Genomic DNA, 18,708 nt, shown 5'->3' with positions numbered 1-18,708 from the left:
CATAACACCTCAACACATTGCCGCAGACACACATGGGCAGGACGACATGCTCCTCTGTTTTCTGCGTCGCCATCACACATCAGTCTGCGCACTCGGGAGAAAAACACCGCTGAGACGTACGGAATTGCATGCAGCCACAGCCTTCCCTCCTCCCTCAAGAACCGTCTTTACTGAGCTACGCTGTGATTCGAGTAGGTGCAAAACAGCTTGCTTACCTTTGTGCACATGTGTGCGGGTGCCTCACTTCGTACTTCTCATGTGTATTTTCGTGTAGGTGTTGCTGCAGACGAACATCTCCACAATGATACTAGAACGCAAGCCAAGCATACGACGCATAGCTGCTAATCCAGGAGCCGCACTCTACGCCCCCCCACATCTACCTTCCTGGTGAGGGGCAGCGCTCAGCCTCATACCAGCCGCGGAAAATTTGCCTCGTTAATCTCCGGAAACTTCTCCGTGCACGGCTGGAAGTTTGCGGTGTCAACGTGGTGCGATACATCCCCGACACGCCCGCAGTAGTTGACGCCACCACCAACGCCTCGTCCACCGTGGCCACCACCGCTCCTCCCCCCACTACGCCAACCGTCGTTGCCATAAGCGTTATCACCACCGCGGCCGCCACGGCCACCCCTGCTATGACCGCCGCCCCTGCCACGCCTCCCATAGCTATCGTTTGCTTGCTGGGCATAGCCGGCACCGCCACCGCTGTGAGCGTAGCTCCCGCGCCCTCTCCCACGCCCGTTCGCGTTGCACAGTGTAGTTCCACCGTGCTGTCCCATGTCAGCTGAGGAACCAATGTGCGTCACATTACGGTGGTACTGCTGCCCAACCATCAGAGGCGCAAAACGAGGTGCCCCATCGAGGCCGTTGCTCGTCTGATACCCAGCCTCTAGTCGGCGGCGGTGGGCGAGGAAGTCCTGCTTCAGCTGATGCACCTCACCGCCGAGCAAGGAGACGTTGCTTTCGGAGAAGATGATGCAGCCGTTATGCACCTCGGCATCCTTGTGAATCAACACCTTCTCACCAGGGGTCGGGATTCCCTTGAACACGCGCAAGGTGGACAGCTCCAGCGCTGGGAGCTCGACATTTCCGTCAGTCAGCTGCAATCGCAGCAGACGTTTGCTGGAGTGGCGCTGAACGGCAGCATTGAGAATAGCTTCCTCCTCAGAGGTATCCGCGCAGGGACGCAACGGCTGCGTAGCGTCACGCGACGCGTTGATTTGCATGACGACAGCGTTGGGAAGGGTGGCAGAGACCTGGGTGGCAATCCCGTACGGCAGCAGGCTTGAGCCGCAGATATCCCGTAAGTTTTCCGAAAGCGATTTCTGATAAAGCTCTAGGGAGGTCAGCGACGCCTTCGACTGCAAACAACGCTCGACGTAGTCAGCTGATAGCGACAGCGAGTACTTCTCCCTTATTTCCTCCACGAGTGCTGTCATTGTGCCGCGGTAAAAAGTGGTTACATAACACGCTGGAATGTGAAGCAGAGAAAAGAGCGGAATTGGTGTACTTGAGCTGAGCCACGAGACGACGATCCGCATGGGTGCACGGACAAGACACGAGAAACGGAGAAGATGATGAATACGTGCAAGGGTGATTGCATGAAAGAGGGGCTGTAAATAAGACATGCCTAGAAGCTTACAGCGACAGTTACGCTGCACAGAGAGAGCGCATTCGCCATCCACGGTCGAGGTTATGGACCTTTGGAGCGGAATTAAATGGCAGTGTCAGTCAACACCGACACTGGTGTCCCGCATGCAATCCCACACCGCCGCGCGCACACCGACATCGAGAGTACGCGAGAAAGAAAGAAACATAAGCAGCTGGGGAAAGTGTTGTGGGCGCCTTTGGTGTAATCGGCAAGATTCACGCGAGTGTTGCTCTAAAAGTGAAACGAACACAGGGAGGAGACATGGCAGTTGATGGTGTTATGAGCTTCCACACGCTGCGCTGCCTCTTCGACGCCGTTACTAGGTGTGACATCCACCTCTCTCCTTTGTGCCAGTCCTACGCCACCTGACGCACGAGAAGACACATCGAAAACATGAAACGAAAAAGGTGAACAAAGAAGAGAAGAAAAAGGTGGCGTCAAAGCCATACATGCACATAGATACAGACACTTGAGCGGCACAGCTGGTACAGTCGAGGAAAAAGAGAATGATGACGATACGGCGTAGGAGCGCAGAGGCGGAAAGATGATTGAGATGCTTCAACAGTCACACACACACACACACACAAACACGTCTAAACCCTACTCGAATTTGCATAGGCGAGGAGACGATGCGAGAGCCAATACTGTCTGCAGTCCGCCCCTCTCTCACACTTTCACTCTGTGACATCCCCTCCCAGCGGGTCCATCAAAAAGGAAGAATGGTAGTGATGCACACTGCTGCATGTCAGTGCATCAGAGAGGTCCATACCAAAAGAAAAAAAGCTGCAACAGCAGCCAGTGGTCAACTGCAAGGGGTCCCTCCTTTCCTCATTCTCCTTTCCCAGCTCTCTTACGCATACTAGACTCAGCAGGGGAAGACGCATGAGGCGGGAGGGAGGGGGGGGCAAACGGTATCTCGATATGCGACGAAACCGCACTATGAGCGAAACCGTTTGGGGGAGAGACAACATGATGAGGAGGGACGAAGAAGAAAACAAGCAGACGCACCTGCTCCAGTGCCGTTCACGCCATTACTTGTACCCTCGATGTCCTCCATCCCTCCCCTATATCGACCAAGGCGTTACCTTGCCGCGGCATCCCCTCCCCAGTACCCCTCCCATTCCCCTCTTGCAGACAATCGTGTACCATTTTACTTGCAGCCTGCACTTTGACCTTGCCATGACAACAACGCAGGTGGACATCAACAGAGGAAAAAAAGAAAAGCAATACAATGGACGTCAACACTCACCACCACTACCGACGAAACATTACATGATGGAACAGAAAAAAAGGGCTATCAGGACCGCCACGTCGCTACACCGACGCGAGCTTCTTCCGCAATGTAATGTTTTCCGCTGCAAGTTGATCACGTTCTGCCTGCAGCTTCCATCGCCGCCGTGAGTAAGCCAAGTACATGTCGCGCTGCTGCTTGTCCCTTCCACGGGATTGCACCTTCGAGGAGACCTCGCGCGACGTAATGGCGTTCTGCAGAATAATGATCTTCCGCTCCAGCTGTTCGATCTTGCAGTCGTGCTCATCTAACTGATCGTCACGTTGTACCACCGTCTCACGGGAAAGCTCCAGGGCAGCACTGAGCTCCTCGAACTGCGCCAGCGGCACCTCAGCCGAACCCTCCGGCACATTGTCCATGGGTTCATCATCCTCCACCTCGGCGAAGACCTCCCGAAGAAACCCGTTGATGGCCTCTAGGCGGGTCTCCAACTGGCGCAGGCGGACCTCGAGAGAAAGAATGGACTTGGAGTTGCTCACATTGGTCTCGCGCAGCTTGGAGAGGTTGCAGTGCAGCACCCTCTTGTCTCCCTCCAGTTGCCGGATGGGCTTGTAGAGGTCCTGTGTGTTCGCCACCGTCAGCACGCGCTCTGTTTTCTTTTGAATGCGCTCATTGCTCTTGACTTGCTCGTTCAGCTCCTTATAGCGCGTGTTTGCCTGACGCAGCTCCTCCTCCGCCTCAGCGAAAAGCTCGTCCATATCTTCAGTGGCGTCTATCTTGGATTGCAACTCTGCAGCCTGCTGCTTCAGTCGCTCCGACACCTCGGTGAGAGTGCGCTGTTCGGAGGCCAGCGAAGAGAGCTGCTTCTTCTTTTCCTTGAACTCACTCTCCACGGCCGTCTCCGTGCATGCAGAATTGCGGTCGATATCCCACCCAGTGGAACGCTTTGCCTTCACAAGTTGCTTCTCGGTCTGCTCCAGCGAGCGTTCCACCTCCTCCATCTGACGTAAAGTGACATTAGCTGCGTTCTGGAGCCCCACCGTCTTTTGGCTCTCGAGCTTCAGCGCGTCTTCCAAGCTTTTCAGTTCTGCTAGAGACTCGGGAGATATTGTTAGGCCACGCGCCATTCCCTCACCGTGCTGTCTCTCCTTCTTTCGAATGATCATCTCGTTCACAGTGCGCATCTCCTTCAGCAGTGCTTGTTCTTCCTTGGCGCGCTGAAGCTCCGCTTCCTTACGCGAGACCTGCAGCTCCAAGGTGCGGGCTTCGCTGCGACGGCGCTCGAGCTCCTCGGAAATCGATTGCGGCGAGCCCTCGCGCGGGACTACAGCTCCATTCGTTGACATTGCGCCTTTGTGGACGTGTGGGGAGGTATGTATGCGCGCACGATTCAGTGCTTGTGACTGGACCCAACTCAGCGTTGTGGATAACGAGCGAGAGTAGAAAAACAATATGCTTCCTCTACAACGATATATGGCAGTGTGACAGGCAAAGCGAAGGAGTCTCAGCAAGGCAGTTGTGAAACATGAGGAAAGGAAAAGAAGGAAATAATGCAACGGTTTACATGGAGCTGAACAGCAGAAAAAAAAACGCCGATGAAGATACGCCGCACATTCGCAGCAATGTCATGCGAGCTTGCACACCATAGAGCAGACATCGCGTTCGTCACCACAGTTGCACCCGTGCACCTTTGGTGCTCGCACAAACAGAGAAGAGCCGGCAACGCTGAGCCAGCGGCAGTGCCACAGAGGTGCTAGAGTTTTCGCGATGCAGCGAGGCGCTGCATCGCTTCACGCAAAATAAAAAGACATACGCTTGGCACGCTTTCTGTGGATACGACACAATCGAAAGACACCTTCGACACAAAGCTATCTACAGCGCGACACGTACCACAGCAACGCGGCGCATCAGTGGTCGGGGTACGGGTTGTCAGACAGCGTACCCTGTCGTTGCAGCATGCGGACTCGTTCAAGACCCTCCTCTGCAGTCTGCGTAGAGATTGTGTACGCTTTGACAATCGATTCCTTTAACACTTTTGCCAATGCCATCTGCGTCAACCCCAGTCCATCGCCACGGCACACATCAAGAGTAGGGTGGTACCCGTGGATGTCAATACCAGCCACCTTGGGGCCTCGGATGCCGGTCATGATGTGCAAGAGGTCCCGTGTAGAGAGACCCCCAGACACAGGCGACTGCACGGCCGGTGCAAAGGCCGGGTCCAATACATCAGCGTCAATGCTAAGAAAAACGGGATAGTCATTGCGGATATCGCGAATGCAAAATAGCCCCTTCGCGTAGATGGCTTGAATATCCATGTACATAATCTTGTTCTGCTTGCGTATTTTGCGGTCGCCGGACGAGACGCAGCGATTACCGATCTCGACAACACCCTTCAACAGGTCCTTCTCAAGCAAGACACGAATCGGCTGCTCCGCCCTTTCAAGAGACGGTTTCGAAGAAAAGTGAATGAGAACCACCTCACTTGACTGGAAAAGCCGCTTGTACGCCTCAATCATGGCCAGTGTCGCTGACCCGTCGCCACCAGCGCTCACTGGTACGTAGCCCTTCTCCAGCAACTCTGTCGTTGCCTCCGTCAAAGCTACGTACCAGTCGTCCTTGGTGACACCGCTGGGCTCATTTGTGTCATTGAGCATCTCACCACACTGAATTACAGGGAGAAAAATGACCGTCTCCGGTGGACACTCGACAGGGCCGGGCTCATGGAAAGTCAACTCCGCATACATGTCACAGTCTCGTGGAGACTCATAGAAATGGTTCAGCAGCTTCGTTGAACTCATGTGCGCTCCTCCCGAATAGCCCATGAGAGCAACAGGCCCCAGCTTGTTGGCCCAGTCCCCCGATCTTGGCGGCAACGCCCTCACGCGGGAGAGAAACTTGGTGAACATAACACGTTCGTTGGATTTGGTGTACTGCTCAGAGTGTAGCCTTCGGCAACGGAGTCGATCGGCACGTAGGCGCGCACGCAGTGCAGAGGAAGAAATGAGAGAAGAATGAAAAGCAGCGAGAGTTGTGTGCACGTAGGCCTCCAGCCAAGGGGTTGCTAAGAGATCGACGCGGAGACGCTAACGGGGCGCACGCGGACAGGCATGAACCACATAGAGAGAGGTTGAAAAGTTACCGCGCCTCCTTCTTCCCCCTCCACTATATTGGCACACCTGATTCTTCTTCCTCTGCATCTGCACACATGCTGTCCGTGGTCGCGCAGCAAGGACTAGTGGTCCTCACCGTCCTCGAAAAAAGCGGCGAGCAGATAGGAGGGGAAACTTTACTCGACTCGTTTGCCTTCCTGTTTTTCTTCGTTTAGGTACATTTTGTGTGAAGAGATCGTGCAGAGGAGAGAGCCACGCTCATTGGAGCAGGTGGTCACTTTTTCCCTAAAGAGAGGTGTATTGCGTGATACTTTTCTGCTGAACCTCCCCGTAGAAACTCGGTCGATGATACGCAGGCCTTTGGTACTGACGTGGTCGTGTGACGTTCTGGCAGTGCTTCGCCAGGAGAAACAGAGAGCGGCAGCATTCGCCCACTCGTGGCATGGTAGTGGCGGCGCTTATACTTCTCTGCTTTTCGTGATTGACGAACAAGCCTGTGAGCGGCGCCTTTCTCGCGCTGCCCGGCCTGCCACTCCAGGAACGCTTCGCGCCTGGCTATGCGACGCAGTCGCTGCTCCTGTAGCATCTCTAGCACTGCCTCCTTCTCGTGCATAAAGTCCTGCACACTGACACTACTTGGCGGCGCAATGCCGCTTTCCTTTGCTAGCTCCTCCATATCCAAGTCAGAGGGGTGGACACCTTGCTGAAGCTTTCTGTTTCGGAGCTTTTCGAGAATGGTCTTACTTTTGAGGTCCTTGAACTGGTACCACAGACTTCTCGATACACAACGTAGCATTTTTTCTGAGCAATCGTGGCGGAGACAGGAGGATGTGCCTGCACGACACACAGAACCCAAAGGATGCCGTTGCGGCGCACTTCTCGAAGCAAACTGCACTGTGCACCGCATGAATGATACAGGCGGAAAAGCCAGAGGGCATTTTAAAAACGTAAGATGAGCAAAAAAGAGAGAAATTATGGAAGTGAATAAAGGGATAGGAGAACAGAAAAAGAGTATTAAGAAGGGTACGCGGCGGATACGTCACCAAAGGCCTCAGAATGCTAAGTTGTGCCCACCCTTGACAGTAGTGCAACGACACCATGTGTCCGACACTGCGTGGCAGGGCTCCAACAGCTGTCCGCAGACGTTGTTGACTAGGTCCTCGGACCAGCGTGCCGCTCCTTTAGCGCTCACTCAGAAAACACACCACACGGGGGACACACCAGCGTTTGCTCGATTACTTTTCCCTATTTTGTTTATTTGTTAGGTACTGCTTCGACTCATCGTGTCTCCGCTTTTTCGTTAATACTCAAAAGTGAGAAAGCACAAAGAAAGAGTCACCAAAAAAAAAATCTTAATCAGGGTAGTCGCTAGAGCACGCAGTTACTCATTTCCTTCAGCGCTCGAACGCAGAGCAGCCAATTTTGCCTTTTTCTCACGAAGGCGTACCAGCCGTGCTTCGTCTTCGTTCACCTCGCGTATACGCTTCTTCGCCTCACTTGATGCGCTTGCCCGTGGTAGTGCATCTTTCTTTGCACAGAGAGTCTTTTTCGCCTCGGCGACTGGCGAAGAAACTACCAGCTTTTTCTCCACAGCCTTTGTGTCAGTGACCGGCCTCATGCCCACAGATGCCTTCGCCGGTTGCTGCTTCTGCTGCTGGTGCTGCTGCAATTGTGCCTTTGTCTTATCACCCGCCAGCTCACCGCAGTCGGACACCACGATGCGACTGCGCGTCTTTCCAGAGGACGATCCTAGCCGCTCGACTTTTTTCACGACGTCAAGGCCGTTGATGACACGCCCAAAGACAACATGCTTGCCATCGAGCCACGGAGTGGCCGCAGTACAAATAAAAAATTGTGACCCGTTCGTATTGGAACCTGCATTGGCCATTGAAAGACACCCAAGCCCAGTGTGTCGGCCGGCCTTCCCAGAGAACGACTCATCCCGGAAAGTCGTGCCATAGATGGACTCACCGCCAGTGCCATTTCCGCGAGTAAAGTCGCCGCCTTGGATCATGAAGTTCGGGATGACGCGGTGAAACACGCTGTTCTTGTAATGCAGGGGCTTGCCACTCCTACCCTTGCCCTTTTCTCCTGTGCAGAGAGCTCGAAAATTCTCGGCCGTCTTGGGGACCGTGTCAGCGTACAGCTCCATGACGATGCGGCCAGCTGGCTTGTTGTCGATGTTGATGTCAAAAAAAACCTTTGGATTGGTGTTCTCCATGGCGATGTCGGGCCGCTTCCCGACCTTCGGCGGCACACTCATACGAGACATTGCAAGCACCCACGAGGCTCTTAGTACCTCGCCTCTTTTTCTTCCTCTCCAGTTTGTGACTGCTACAGCCAGGTAGTTTTTTTCCTGTTGAAGTTGTTAAGGGGCGACAGGACGAACAAAAATGCAGCAAAAATGAGACAAACACATAAGAAGAAAAGTGGAGAGGGGAGCAGTTTGATGAAGCATCAGAAAAGATGAAAGCTCACATTCAAAGAGTTCAGAATCAGGAGAGTGTGCAGGAATCCTGGAGCCAGCATGAGGGCGTTTCCATCTGTTGACCTACGAAGCGTTCTGCGCTGCACCGCCATTAGTCACATGCAACCACTCGGTCACATAGAGAGGTATCGCTAGCAGACGCAGCTGAAGGATTTGCCATCCAGGCTCTGCAGCCTTTTCCGTTTCTTCTGTCTGTTCACTGCAGTAGAGCGTGCGTATCAGTCACTGAGAAAAGAAACAGCATCAAAAGAAAGGCACATCAAATCCTCCCAAATCGAAGGTTTGGCGCAGGGTCACGGTCGAGTAGAAGCCGAGGCAGGTGGCTGAGAAGCAACGAGAACGATATGTAAACCCAATGAAATGCCCAGTCCACTTTCCCTCTTCCCCTCCCCCGTTACCTCGGTCTCTGTCTTGCACTGTGGTATTACGTGCTAGTCACCGTTGAACCTCTTTGACATGCTCGAAGGTGTGTTGGCTGTTGTTGTTTTCGCTTCTTTCCTCTCTCAGTGCATTGCTCTTTCTGGTTGATTATGTCTTGTCTTTGCGCTGTCAAGGGGAAAACAGAGAACATATATATACATATATATATATATATATATATATATGTATATATATGTAGCACATGTATAGGTGAAAATGATCACATATTCTTCTCAAAAAATTCGCCAGCCTTTTTGGTGTCCAGTGTGGGCTTTCCAGGGGTCCATCCGCATGGAATCGCGTCACCGTTTTGGTCCGCGTACTGGAAAGCCTCCACCACGCGCAGCACCTCGTCCACGTTTCGACCTACTGGAAGGTCGTTTATCGTAGAGTGACGCAGGATGCCGCTCTTGTCGATCACAAAGAGTCCTCGAAGAGCAATGCCGGCAGATTCGATCAGAACACCGTAGTCACGCGCAATCTCCATCGACTTGTCCGCCAGTACCGGGATCTTCATTTCACCGAGACCACCCTTCTTGCGTGGTGTGTTTACCCACGCCAGGTGAGAATACTCAGAGTCGCACGAAACGGCAATGACCTGCGTGTTCAGCTTCTCAAACTCCAAATAGCGGTCCGAGAAGGCAATGATCTCTGTCGGGCAAACAAAGGTGAAGTCCATTGGATAGAAGAACAGTACAATGTACTTGCCCTTGTAGTCGTTGCTGTTGATTTCCTTAATTGCACCGCCCACCACAGCTTTACCAGAAAACTGCGGCGCAGGATCACGGACAGTCGCCGTACGGTACATCTGGTAGTCCATATTCAAAACCGGCGAAGTAGCAGCGAACCCGCGACACTGCACGTTCCGCTGGAAGCACTTGGTAGCAAGACGACGGAGCATTGTGTTTGCCTCAAGGAAAGTTGAGTGAGGTAGAAGTATGATAAACAGAAAAGGTGTGCACGCTGCGCTCGTTGCTGAATACAGTAGAAAAGAAAAGGCACGTAGCGGTAAGTGAACTTACAACCGTATGAGAATTCAAAGAAAGTACGAGAGGCAGCAGAAGAGAGCGGTGCGGGACAGAACGGGAGGAAATGGAGAGGCGAGAAGGCAAGTGTCAACTGCCGTCAACGCAAGAGTCGAAGTGCTCTGTTGCACTCCTTCTCTCCTCCCCGCCTTCACACATCTTACGTGGTGCGCCTTACAATCCTTTGACAACTGCATCACGCGTGATGGAAGTCAGCATCCAGAAAAAAAGAGAGTACACCACATTCATGACCTCGATAACTGTCTCTGCCAGGTTGTGTCCCTATCCTCTGGAATAGGCAACTAACTTCTACGAAGACGCAGACGGCTTCGTCCCCTCCTGACGCAAACGCCTGTTTTGAGTGATGCCACTACCACTGGAATCGTCATTGACGTCTGCACTGTTCTGGTGATTTTTACTGCCGTCACAGGTGATAGGCTTCTCGTTGTCGTTGTCGTTGTTCCTCGGTGCACGCAACCACTTACACGACGCATTACGATTCATTACACTTACTGACCGTTTTCTAACATCGACAAGTAAAGAGGGATAGCTTGTGGGGCGCGGCGGGTTAGCATCGCTGTCTATGCAGCTTTCGCCGCTATTCCGAATGCACAATCATCTCCATAATGCCCATAGTCCTTTCCATGCGCTGCATAACCGCGAGAGACGCGCCGATCTTCTTTTGTGCGCTCAGAATCTCGCGGTGAAAAAAGACACTTTTGCCCACATAGGCGCTGTAGATGTCGAAAATAGTCTCAAACACGGCAAACATTGTGTCCGTGAACTGCGGCATCTCGACGTAGTGAGTGGCAAAGCGAAGAACGCGCACAACAGTTCGGTCGTTTTGGTTGTTCAGCGCGATGTGCAGCGCGCCTCGACGCACAAGCTCCTCAAACGTGGAAACGAGGACATCGGGGTGTCGGGAGTACAAAGCGGTCTTGAGCGCTTTGCCATACTGATAGCGCCCGAGGAGGAACTGAACCTCTTTCATCTTGTCTCGCATAACCTGCTCCTTCGACCGCGGTTTCTCCTTTTCCAGAACGAATTCTTCCGGAAGGTCGTCCACTAACCCTTCCGCTTCCTTGAAACGGTATACGCTGAGCTCGCCTGTGGTGCTACCCACGGCGTACTCCGTCGAGCTAGGGTGAACAGCCAGCGATGTCACACCGTTTTCAAAACGCTTATTCGCAATGCAGCGCAGCTCACTACCGTCAAGTGAGAACATTTTCACGCGGCAATCCAGCGATCCGGTGAGGAGACTGCGCAGTTTTTCCGAGTAGGCCACCGCAACAACTGACTTGGTATGAAATGAGCCCTGAAACAAGGGTGTACCGAGGCCCTTGCGTGGGTCAAAGATGACCAGGCGATCGCCAGCACCCACAGCCACAATCTCTTCATTCGGCACGAAGCACAGTGCCTCCACCGCTTGCGTAATGACGCCCCCTGAGGTTTGCAACGGCGCGTCCATGCCGGTTCGGGGGTCCCACAAGTTCACTCGGTGGTCATAGGACCCGCTCAAGAACGAGCCACCAGAGTACGGCTCAAGGCAGCGCACGTAGTCGGTGTGAATACGAGCCGCACCGAGCTCATCATCACTCATCAGATCCCATAGCTTAACTGTCGTGTCGTCGCTCGCGGACGCGAAGTTGTGGCGTCCAATAAAAATGGCGGAGCGCACATCCCGCGAATGTCCTAGATACTGCCGTTCGAACGCGGTCTCCGGGGACCGCACAACCACGCGCTGATCTACAGCTTGAATGTAAAGCTTGTCATCTTCTCGGAAGCGGATGGAGTAATTCTTGCGCTCTGTCTGCTCATTTACGACTACGCCATTCTTCTGAGGCACACGCAGGAGCGCAAATTGATTTGTGGAAGTGCCTCCCAGCAACAAACCGGCGTGGTCGTAGCGCAAACTCGTGATCTGACCGAAAAAACGCTGCTCATAGCATAGATGGACCGTATTCCACGCAATTGAGGGGTCCTTGGTGGCGTGTGTGGGCACCTTGCGGAGCGGTAGAGTCCAGTCAGTGATCATGGTGTGCTAAAAAAACAGGTGGTCGTGCTATCTACAGTACCCCAGCGTCCGACCGCGATACCCGTAGTTCTCACGAGCAGGCAGAGGCTAAAGCAAAAGAGAGGAAGAGCAGAGGGAATGCGTGCAGAACCACGTGTGGAAGAAGAGAGTAGCATGAAAGGAGGGAGTGGGGAGAGAGCGCTTGCTGCCCACTCCTGTATGGCAACTACTAAAAATCTCCCTCAGGAAGTGCCTGCAAGAAACAAGGAGTCAACTCCGCGGCTGATGAAAGAGAGACTGACGAGAAATAGCATCAGCATTAGTCCTTCGTTTATTCCTCGTTCGCCCTCCTCGAGGGGAATCAAAGCAGCTAGAGAGGCACCACCTGTGTACACGTAAGTCTCTCCAAGACGACAGCAGTGTCCACCTCTTTCACATCATACAGTGTAACCCCATCTTCTGCAAACCGCCTCACCACGACAGCCTGGAAAACCGACGGTCTCTCCTCGACAACTGAGCGAGCCAAAGGCGTGGACACAAGCACGACGTCACCGACATCGACAGCACTGTAGATAATAGCCACTTGGCTCGGGCAAGCCCCGTCGCAAAACGAATTGTGCAGTACGATGTTCTTCTTCTCAGTAGTGCAACAAAATAACTCACAGCCTCGCAGATGGCGTTCACACTCCACCCCCATTTTGAGCATGGTACACAGGCTGCTACAGATACCGTCTTTCGTGATGGAGGTGCCAGTCAGCTGCACCACGCACGGCAGGTGGCCCACCAACAGAGCTCCATCGTTTTCGCACAAAAGAACGTTAACCAGCAGCCAGCGCGATACAGCCACAGCGCCACTACAGGGCACTGCAGCCTTTTGACAGAAGAGCACTTCTGGAACATCGTCAACAGGCTCTAAAACCTTCATCGCGCACACACGCAAGACACGTTCAGCAGACATAGGAGGCGGTGCAAAGCAAATCATCTCGTTCGCGCTCGTCGCCATGGCATCTGCAAGCGACTCGTACACAGATCGCATCCTAGTCCCGTGTGAGTACGTCATGCAGAAAACACGGGCACAGTCAATGTCGTAGTCAAGAACTTTGAGCACTGCAGTGCGTGAATTATGCAGCGCTGCCTCTGCACGGCGCTCCGACACGTCGACCGTCGACTCATCATTCCACTGTGCGGCCTCACAGCAGTTGATGGCCACAGAGGTAATGAATGTAAATGTTACTTTGATGTCACCCATAACCGCATCTGCCGTAGGCCTCTAGGTTCCAAAAATGAATTCATGCAAACAAGAGTGCGTTGTGGCAAATACGTGCGCAGGCAAATCAGAGTAGGGGGTTTAGAGCAAAGAAAGAAGCAGTAATGAACAGTTCAAGGCATCGGAAGGAAAGCTAGAGGTTGACTCCCTCCCCAGCATCCGCTACGTGGTACCGAGAGCGCCTGGCACACCATATCCCCGGCTGCACCCACCGCACTTCCGGCGCGCACCTCTGGGAAACAGGACAAAGGACCGCGCTGAGAGTATAACGCGCTCTCTCTTCAATAATCTTGCTCCTTCAAGAAGTGCACGAGTCGCACTTCACCCACAGCAACGCCTCCCGCACTTGCCGCTCCGGTCCCTGCACGAGACACCGCTGACCAGTTTTCTCCAATTGCTTTCCCCTTTGCCCAACTGAGGCAAGCCAGTTGACAAGACAAACTGAACAAATAAACACACAGAAAAGAACAACAACACACGAGGTCGAGCGATTACTGAAGCTTACGAGAGTGGTTACGAGCACTAAAGGACGAGACCTGAAGGGCGTACATGCACACATAAGAAGACAAGAGCGGAAAAATGTGAGTCAGTGACACGATCATCGGCTACCGTTTCATGTCTTCCCATCTGTTTTTCACCTCTGGGTTACTACTCGACTGAAACAGCTGCTCCAGGTCGGGGCGGAAAGCGTCGGCTATAAAAATCTCTCTGTTCTCCTTTGCAGCCTTCATCACAAGCTGATGAAGACTCAGTGCGAAGTTCTTCACGCTCTCCGCACCGGTAGACAATTCACCTCTTTCCCTGAGCTTGTGGATCATGGTAGAAATAAAAGTTCGCACGTTAACTTGCTGCAGGACGGATGACGCTCGGAGGAGAATTGTCTGCATGTTTTCCTCGGGGATGTTGCCCTTCAACAAAAACTGAATAAACGCCCCTGCTGAGCCTGATGGAAGCTTGAGCAGCACAGAAGCACACACCTCCGGGTTATGCGTCGCTAACTCACTCAGCTGCTGTGGGGAAACACCTAAGCGGGACACGAGCGACTCGTTGAGCAGCCCAAGGAGCGCCTGCTCGTCATCCTTGGAAAGTTTCGATTTGCGTGCCTGTACAAGCAGTCTCTTGGATATCATCCACCCTTCGCTGGGTGGGGCACTGTCGAGGAGAAGCATACCTGACTTCCCAGGCAGTACGTACTGCAGTTCGCCTTCCTGCATTGGCAGCATCGGTAGCTTTGCTGTTATCGAGGGAAGAAGTAGCGCAAAAGTCTTGTTCGGCTGTTCATCAAAGACAGCGGCCGTCTCATACAGTGAACCACACTGCTGCTTCTCTTGCTTTGCGACCCAGCAATGCTCGATATCCGCCATGGGCTCCTTGATCTTGATGCTGGCTTTCTCCCATGCGTTAAGAGCCTCATCAATGGATTCCTGTTTCTTTGACGCATAAGAAACAACCTTCTCATCATCGGCAACCACGTCACCAAGCAGCTGAAACGCAAAGACTTTCGCCGCACAGTGTATACGAAAGGCCTCCGCGCGGGTGGCCTCTATGCTCTTCTTGCCCTCCTTCGATTCCTTTGTGGTGTACTTGATCTGCTCCACAATAAACATGTCTCTACGAATAGCATGCTCTAGCTCTATTAACACGTCGTAAAATGTCGACTTCGCCGCCACGTTGTCTTGCTTCCTCATATAATCCACAATATACAGAGCAGCGAGGAGCGCCGTTCCCTCCGTTGACGCCACAAACTCCTTGCACATCTGCCCAATCTCACAAGACACAGCAGAGTACCGAGCTGGCTGAAAGCTGTCTCGAAACCTCCTTGACAAGATGCCAAAAGAAGAGGTATTGTCAAAAAGAGCCTCCAACAGCCGCGACCTCTCAACGGCGTTGAGAAACTCAACGGACATCTTTTTCGGCAACAGTCAAGCGCTCCTACACCGAGGTACTACAAAACAGCTACAGTTACAGTCAGTTCAGCTGATCTTGCCAAATATCAAAAATGCTGTCTTTGGAATACACTACGATGATTTCTCTGTGTTGGCAACTTCGCAATGGCTTGCCACACTTGATCGAGTATATGTATACGAAACTGCCTTGTGCTCGTCTCTGAAGCAGTTTCGCCTGTTTTTCGATACTATCGCAACTACAGCAGACTCTAGCAATCTGAGAAAAATAAAAAGAGTTGTTCCTTTCTTTGCCTCTGAATGTCTGTATTTGATGCAGTAACAACCCCTTCGTTCTCGAAACTGCTCTTTTTAATTCGGCTGGTACCACTTGCGCATATCTTTTTGTTTGGTAGTGCACGAGTCTCACAGTACAATTTAACGCGTGGGTGATTGACAGGATAGAAGCTAGTTGAGATGATATAAACAGCATAGAAGACTCATAAAAGTCACCCCGTTTGGGAAGCAAAGTGAAGGTCCCCACTCCAGCTGCTGCATCGACACCTAGACCACGCCATGATATGCAATACTAATCGTTCAGCTCAGCAAGATGAGTAACAAGAAGCTTTATCCTTCCTATTTGCTTTTTTTAGACCTGTTCAAGACGTCCTAACGCTTCGTTATAACGGCAGACACCTCAGCGTGATGTTTAGGAACCAGTGCACACTTGCTGTGTGGAAATCAGGTAGTTCCTCTGTCTCTCTCAACGCCAAACCATTTCATGTGCTGACACCGTTAGGAACATACCGCGTAGCGAAGTCAACACTGGATGGTGTTGCGTCGTACCCACCTACAACACTGAACACATATGCACCATCCATATGATGAGCAGCGTGTTCGCAAGACTCGAAAGCATCCCACTCGAACACTCACTGTTTACTGGTGTGGGGGAGCCAAAGCTCCACCTCCAATGGTGCACCGAGTGGCCACCAGCATAATTAGGGTAACTGTAAGGCGATCTGCTGAGCAGAAAGTGGGTATAGCTTAGGCCAGGGGGCCGTGTTCCTAACACTGTCTCGGCGCAATGCTGCACGGCGTATGTCTACAGCTGCTTTGCACCACGCGATGAGCTTGTGAGGCAGGCTGGGGTGGGACCCGAGCGGCGTTTGACTCATCGCGGAATAGAAAAAATCTGAAAGGCTCTCTAAAAAAGAGTTCCTCTCCACCGTGTTCACAAACACGAACCTCCAGCTCTGAACCGAAGAGTTTTGCTCAACGGAGAAAAAAGACTATTATTCACATCGAAGGGAACATAGTCAGAGCGAAAAGACAAAAGACACGAGCCAAATTTAATCTTTTTCCCTTCTAGCTGGAGGAACGAACATATGCTCATTAAAGATTTTGTTTTCATTCACTCACAATAAACACATAGTATGCAATTCATATTCACTTCGTTCCGTAAGGCCAAAGGGGCAAGAATACCTGAGCAATCCCGGAGAAAATTCTGCTGCACCAGTTCCTGTAGAAAAAAAAAAAACTACATGTAAGGTGCGCTAGTTTCCAACATTATGCAATCTGCAATACTTCAGATCCATCAAAGATAACTCGAGTTACAGAAAGTACGAGAAACACGCTAGACTCCCTCACTATCAACCCCATTTGAAGCAGGCGACAAGCGACCTTTCCTGCCACCACGCTTGACTTCTCACCCGTCAACTGATGGAGAGGAAACGGAAGATCTTCAGTGAAGTTTGGATACACAGACTCCGGAAACAGTCCGTAGTCTCTTCGAAAGAAAAACAGCTCTACGGTTGGCTCTATATCTGCGTCAGAACTGATGATGTCAGTGACATTAAGAGAAACCATGGCCGTAGCAATCAGAGGTGTGGTGCTGCAGAAAAAAAATGAATAACCGACAAAACCAACGGGACCATACCTCCGATGAAGAAATTTGCACACAAATGGAGTGTAGCGAAACAAGATAGAAGGCAGAGAAAGAGGTACCGAGAAGGGCTTCTCTATTAAGGTTGCATCGGTCACACTGCCAAAAACTACTGCACTGTCGCCAACTGCAAAACTCCTTTCTGTACTGAACAAAAGCGCAATAGACACCACGCTGCATCGAGGAACAGAAAAGTAGCCTGAACTTGTTTTGAAAGCGTCGCACTTCGCAGGGACAAGCCACTGACGAGGACAGCCCTTTTTCCACACATCTTGATCAGCAAAAAGAAAAAGTAAAATCTTGTCCCCACACTTCAGCACATTATTGTATAACGGACTGTCCCGCTCGACGGAAAGAAGCATAGACCCACTTAAGAGCCCAATGGGAGCCACACGGTGCACCACTTCAAAGTACGGGCGACCAGAGAACGCCTGCATTGTTGCCACAAGGGTCGGCGGATTCAACGCTGAATCAAAGGCTGCCACATCTCTCGGAACGCTTTTCTTCGTATCATCGATCAGTAGATGCATTGCATCGGCGTTTCTGCTATAGCGAATTACGCGAGCACGATGAGCAACAGCATCATACCGCGTTGCCGCAGCCATAGCAGCACTGTCAGCATCGATTCCTTGCTGCTCATACTGGTACACAGTACCGTCATTATATACACACGAGAAACAGGCAATCGCACCTGCATCCGTCAGTGTTCGTAGTACTGCCTCGACATGGCCATCACTCACCACCGTCTCGGCGGAAAAAAGAGCGGCTGCACAGCCCATTCCCTTTTCTGATATAACAGTCACGAAGCAGCAGCCATTTACATCCTTACATTGTCTGCAGAATCCATTGCTGGTGGAGAATGTCTCAGAACCTAACTCGACGCCCTCATAACGCACAGGTGCACCGTCACCGTCGATCATCGCGGCAATAGGAATCGTACAGAGATCACCTTTGATAACAAAATGAAAGCTCTCTCGCTCAATAAGTAACATCGATACAGTAGCAGGAACAGGAAGACTTCTGCTAAGTTCGAGGCACAGATACGCCTCTCGCGTATAGACATTATCTACAGAAATATTGTCTGCAAACATAAAGTCCGCCTCCTCATCTTTGCACATCTTTCGAAAGGTCTCCAACTGCTCGAGGAAGTCAGCATAGGTGCTCCTGCATCTTATCACGGCATCTGAAATGTCCTTTACGGTAGTTCCCAGCTGTTGAACAAACTGTTCGGTGTCCTGTTCAATACTGTAGTGCGCTGTGTAGTCTTTGCCACAAAATGAGAAGCTCGACATTTTCCATACCACTCTTTCCCCGGCCATTTTAGAACGTAGATGCTCTTCTTCCCTCTCAAGCAGTAAAAGACGCGTAGTGTACTCGTAAAACGAAGGAAGCGTCACAGAGTTAATAATCTTGCGCTTGGACCCAACAGCCTGAGCAATGTAGCTGTGCGGATTCCACATCGTGTACCAGCGATACGCCTATATTCCTCTCAATTCCTTAGCAAACACGTCGCACGACTCAACTCAGTCAACAAGGAGAGTGAGGCAAAAGAGTAGCTGCCCATAAGCTATAGAATTATAAAGAAATGCGCGTTCTCAACTGTGGACGGTGGTGTTATCGCGTGATGAAATGTAGAATAAGAGAAAGTAGCAAAAAAAATTTTTCTGAAGATACCAC

General features: G+C 51.8%; 10 protein-coding genes across 10 annotated transcripts, besides 1 other annotated feature; all 10 read right to left on the bottom strand.

The window, feature by feature from the left end:
- Window positions 1-407: 407 nt before the first annotated feature.
- Window positions 408-1,439, bottom strand: LPMP_230100 (hypothetical protein; the record flags this gene model as incomplete). Its single annotated transcript, XM_010700867.1, has 1 exon — window positions 408-1,439. The coding sequence occupies one exon, from the start codon at window positions 1,437-1,439 to the stop codon at window positions 408-410; it is 1,032 nt and encodes a 343-aa protein (XP_010699169.1).
- Window positions 1,440-2,965: 1,526 nt separating this feature from the next.
- LPMP_230090 (hypothetical protein) lies at window positions 2,966-4,066 on the bottom strand (the record flags this gene model as incomplete). Its single annotated transcript, XM_010700866.1, has 1 exon — window positions 2,966-4,066. The coding sequence occupies one exon, from the start codon at window positions 4,064-4,066 to the stop codon at window positions 2,966-2,968; it is 1,101 nt and encodes a 366-aa protein (XP_010699168.1).
- Window positions 4,067-4,789: 723 nt separating this feature from the next.
- Window positions 4,790-5,788, bottom strand: LPMP_230080 (agmatinase-like protein; the record flags this gene model as incomplete). Its single annotated transcript, XM_010700865.1, has 1 exon — window positions 4,790-5,788. The coding sequence occupies one exon, from the start codon at window positions 5,786-5,788 to the stop codon at window positions 4,790-4,792; it is 999 nt and encodes a 332-aa protein (XP_010699167.1).
- Window positions 5,789-6,266: 478 nt separating this feature from the next.
- LPMP_230070 (hypothetical protein) lies at window positions 6,267-6,788 on the bottom strand (the record flags this gene model as incomplete). The annotated part of the gene is made up of 1 exon (XM_010700864.1): window positions 6,267-6,788. One exon carries the CDS (start codon window positions 6,786-6,788, stop codon window positions 6,267-6,269), a length of 522 nt encoding a protein of 173 aa, XP_010699166.1.
- A 585-nt stretch (window positions 6,789-7,373) lies between these two features.
- Window positions 7,374-8,264, bottom strand: CYP11 (cyclophilin 11, putative; the record flags this gene model as incomplete). The annotated part of the gene is made up of 1 exon (XM_010700863.1): window positions 7,374-8,264. The coding sequence occupies one exon, from the start codon at window positions 8,262-8,264 to the stop codon at window positions 7,374-7,376; it is 891 nt and encodes a 296-aa protein (XP_010699165.1).
- Window positions 8,265-9,120: 856 nt separating this feature from the next.
- LPMP_230050 (peroxidoxin) lies at window positions 9,121-9,801 on the bottom strand (the record flags this gene model as incomplete). Its single annotated transcript, XM_010700862.1, has 1 exon — window positions 9,121-9,801. One exon carries the CDS (start codon window positions 9,799-9,801, stop codon window positions 9,121-9,123), a length of 681 nt encoding a protein of 226 aa, XP_010699164.1.
- Window positions 9,802-10,523: 722 nt separating this feature from the next.
- LPMP_230040 (beta propeller protein, putative) lies at window positions 10,524-11,960 on the bottom strand (the record flags this gene model as incomplete). The annotated part of the gene is made up of 1 exon (XM_010700861.1): window positions 10,524-11,960. One exon carries the CDS (start codon window positions 11,958-11,960, stop codon window positions 10,524-10,526), a length of 1,437 nt encoding a protein of 478 aa, XP_010699163.1.
- Window positions 11,961-12,309: 349 nt separating this feature from the next.
- Window positions 12,310-13,188, bottom strand: LPMP_230030 (hypothetical protein; the record flags this gene model as incomplete). Its single annotated transcript, XM_010700860.1, has 1 exon — window positions 12,310-13,188. The coding sequence occupies one exon, from the start codon at window positions 13,186-13,188 to the stop codon at window positions 12,310-12,312; it is 879 nt and encodes a 292-aa protein (XP_010699162.1).
- A 623-nt stretch (window positions 13,189-13,811) lies between these two features.
- LPMP_230020 (hypothetical protein) lies at window positions 13,812-14,963 on the bottom strand (the record flags this gene model as incomplete). The annotated part of the gene is made up of 1 exon (XM_010700859.1): window positions 13,812-14,963. The coding sequence occupies one exon, from the start codon at window positions 14,961-14,963 to the stop codon at window positions 13,812-13,814; it is 1,152 nt and encodes a 383-aa protein (XP_010699161.1).
- Window positions 14,964-15,771: 808 nt separating this feature from the next.
- Window positions 15,772-16,264: a repeat region.
- A 391-nt stretch (window positions 16,265-16,655) lies between these two features.
- Window positions 16,656-18,491, bottom strand: LPMP_230010 (hypothetical protein; the record flags this gene model as incomplete). The annotated part of the gene is made up of 1 exon (XM_010700858.1): window positions 16,656-18,491. The coding sequence occupies one exon, from the start codon at window positions 18,489-18,491 to the stop codon at window positions 16,656-16,658; it is 1,836 nt and encodes a 611-aa protein (XP_010699160.1).
- Between the last annotated feature and the right edge of the window lie 217 nt (window positions 18,492-18,708).

The sequence above is a fragment of the Leishmania panamensis genome (genome assembly GCF_000755165.1).
Source record: "Leishmania panamensis strain MHOM/PA/94/PSC-1 chromosome 23 sequence".
Taxonomy (NCBI): domain Eukaryota; phylum Euglenozoa; class Kinetoplastea; order Trypanosomatida; family Trypanosomatidae; genus Leishmania; species Leishmania panamensis.
This window is presented reverse-complemented; position numbering and strand designations above follow the sequence as displayed.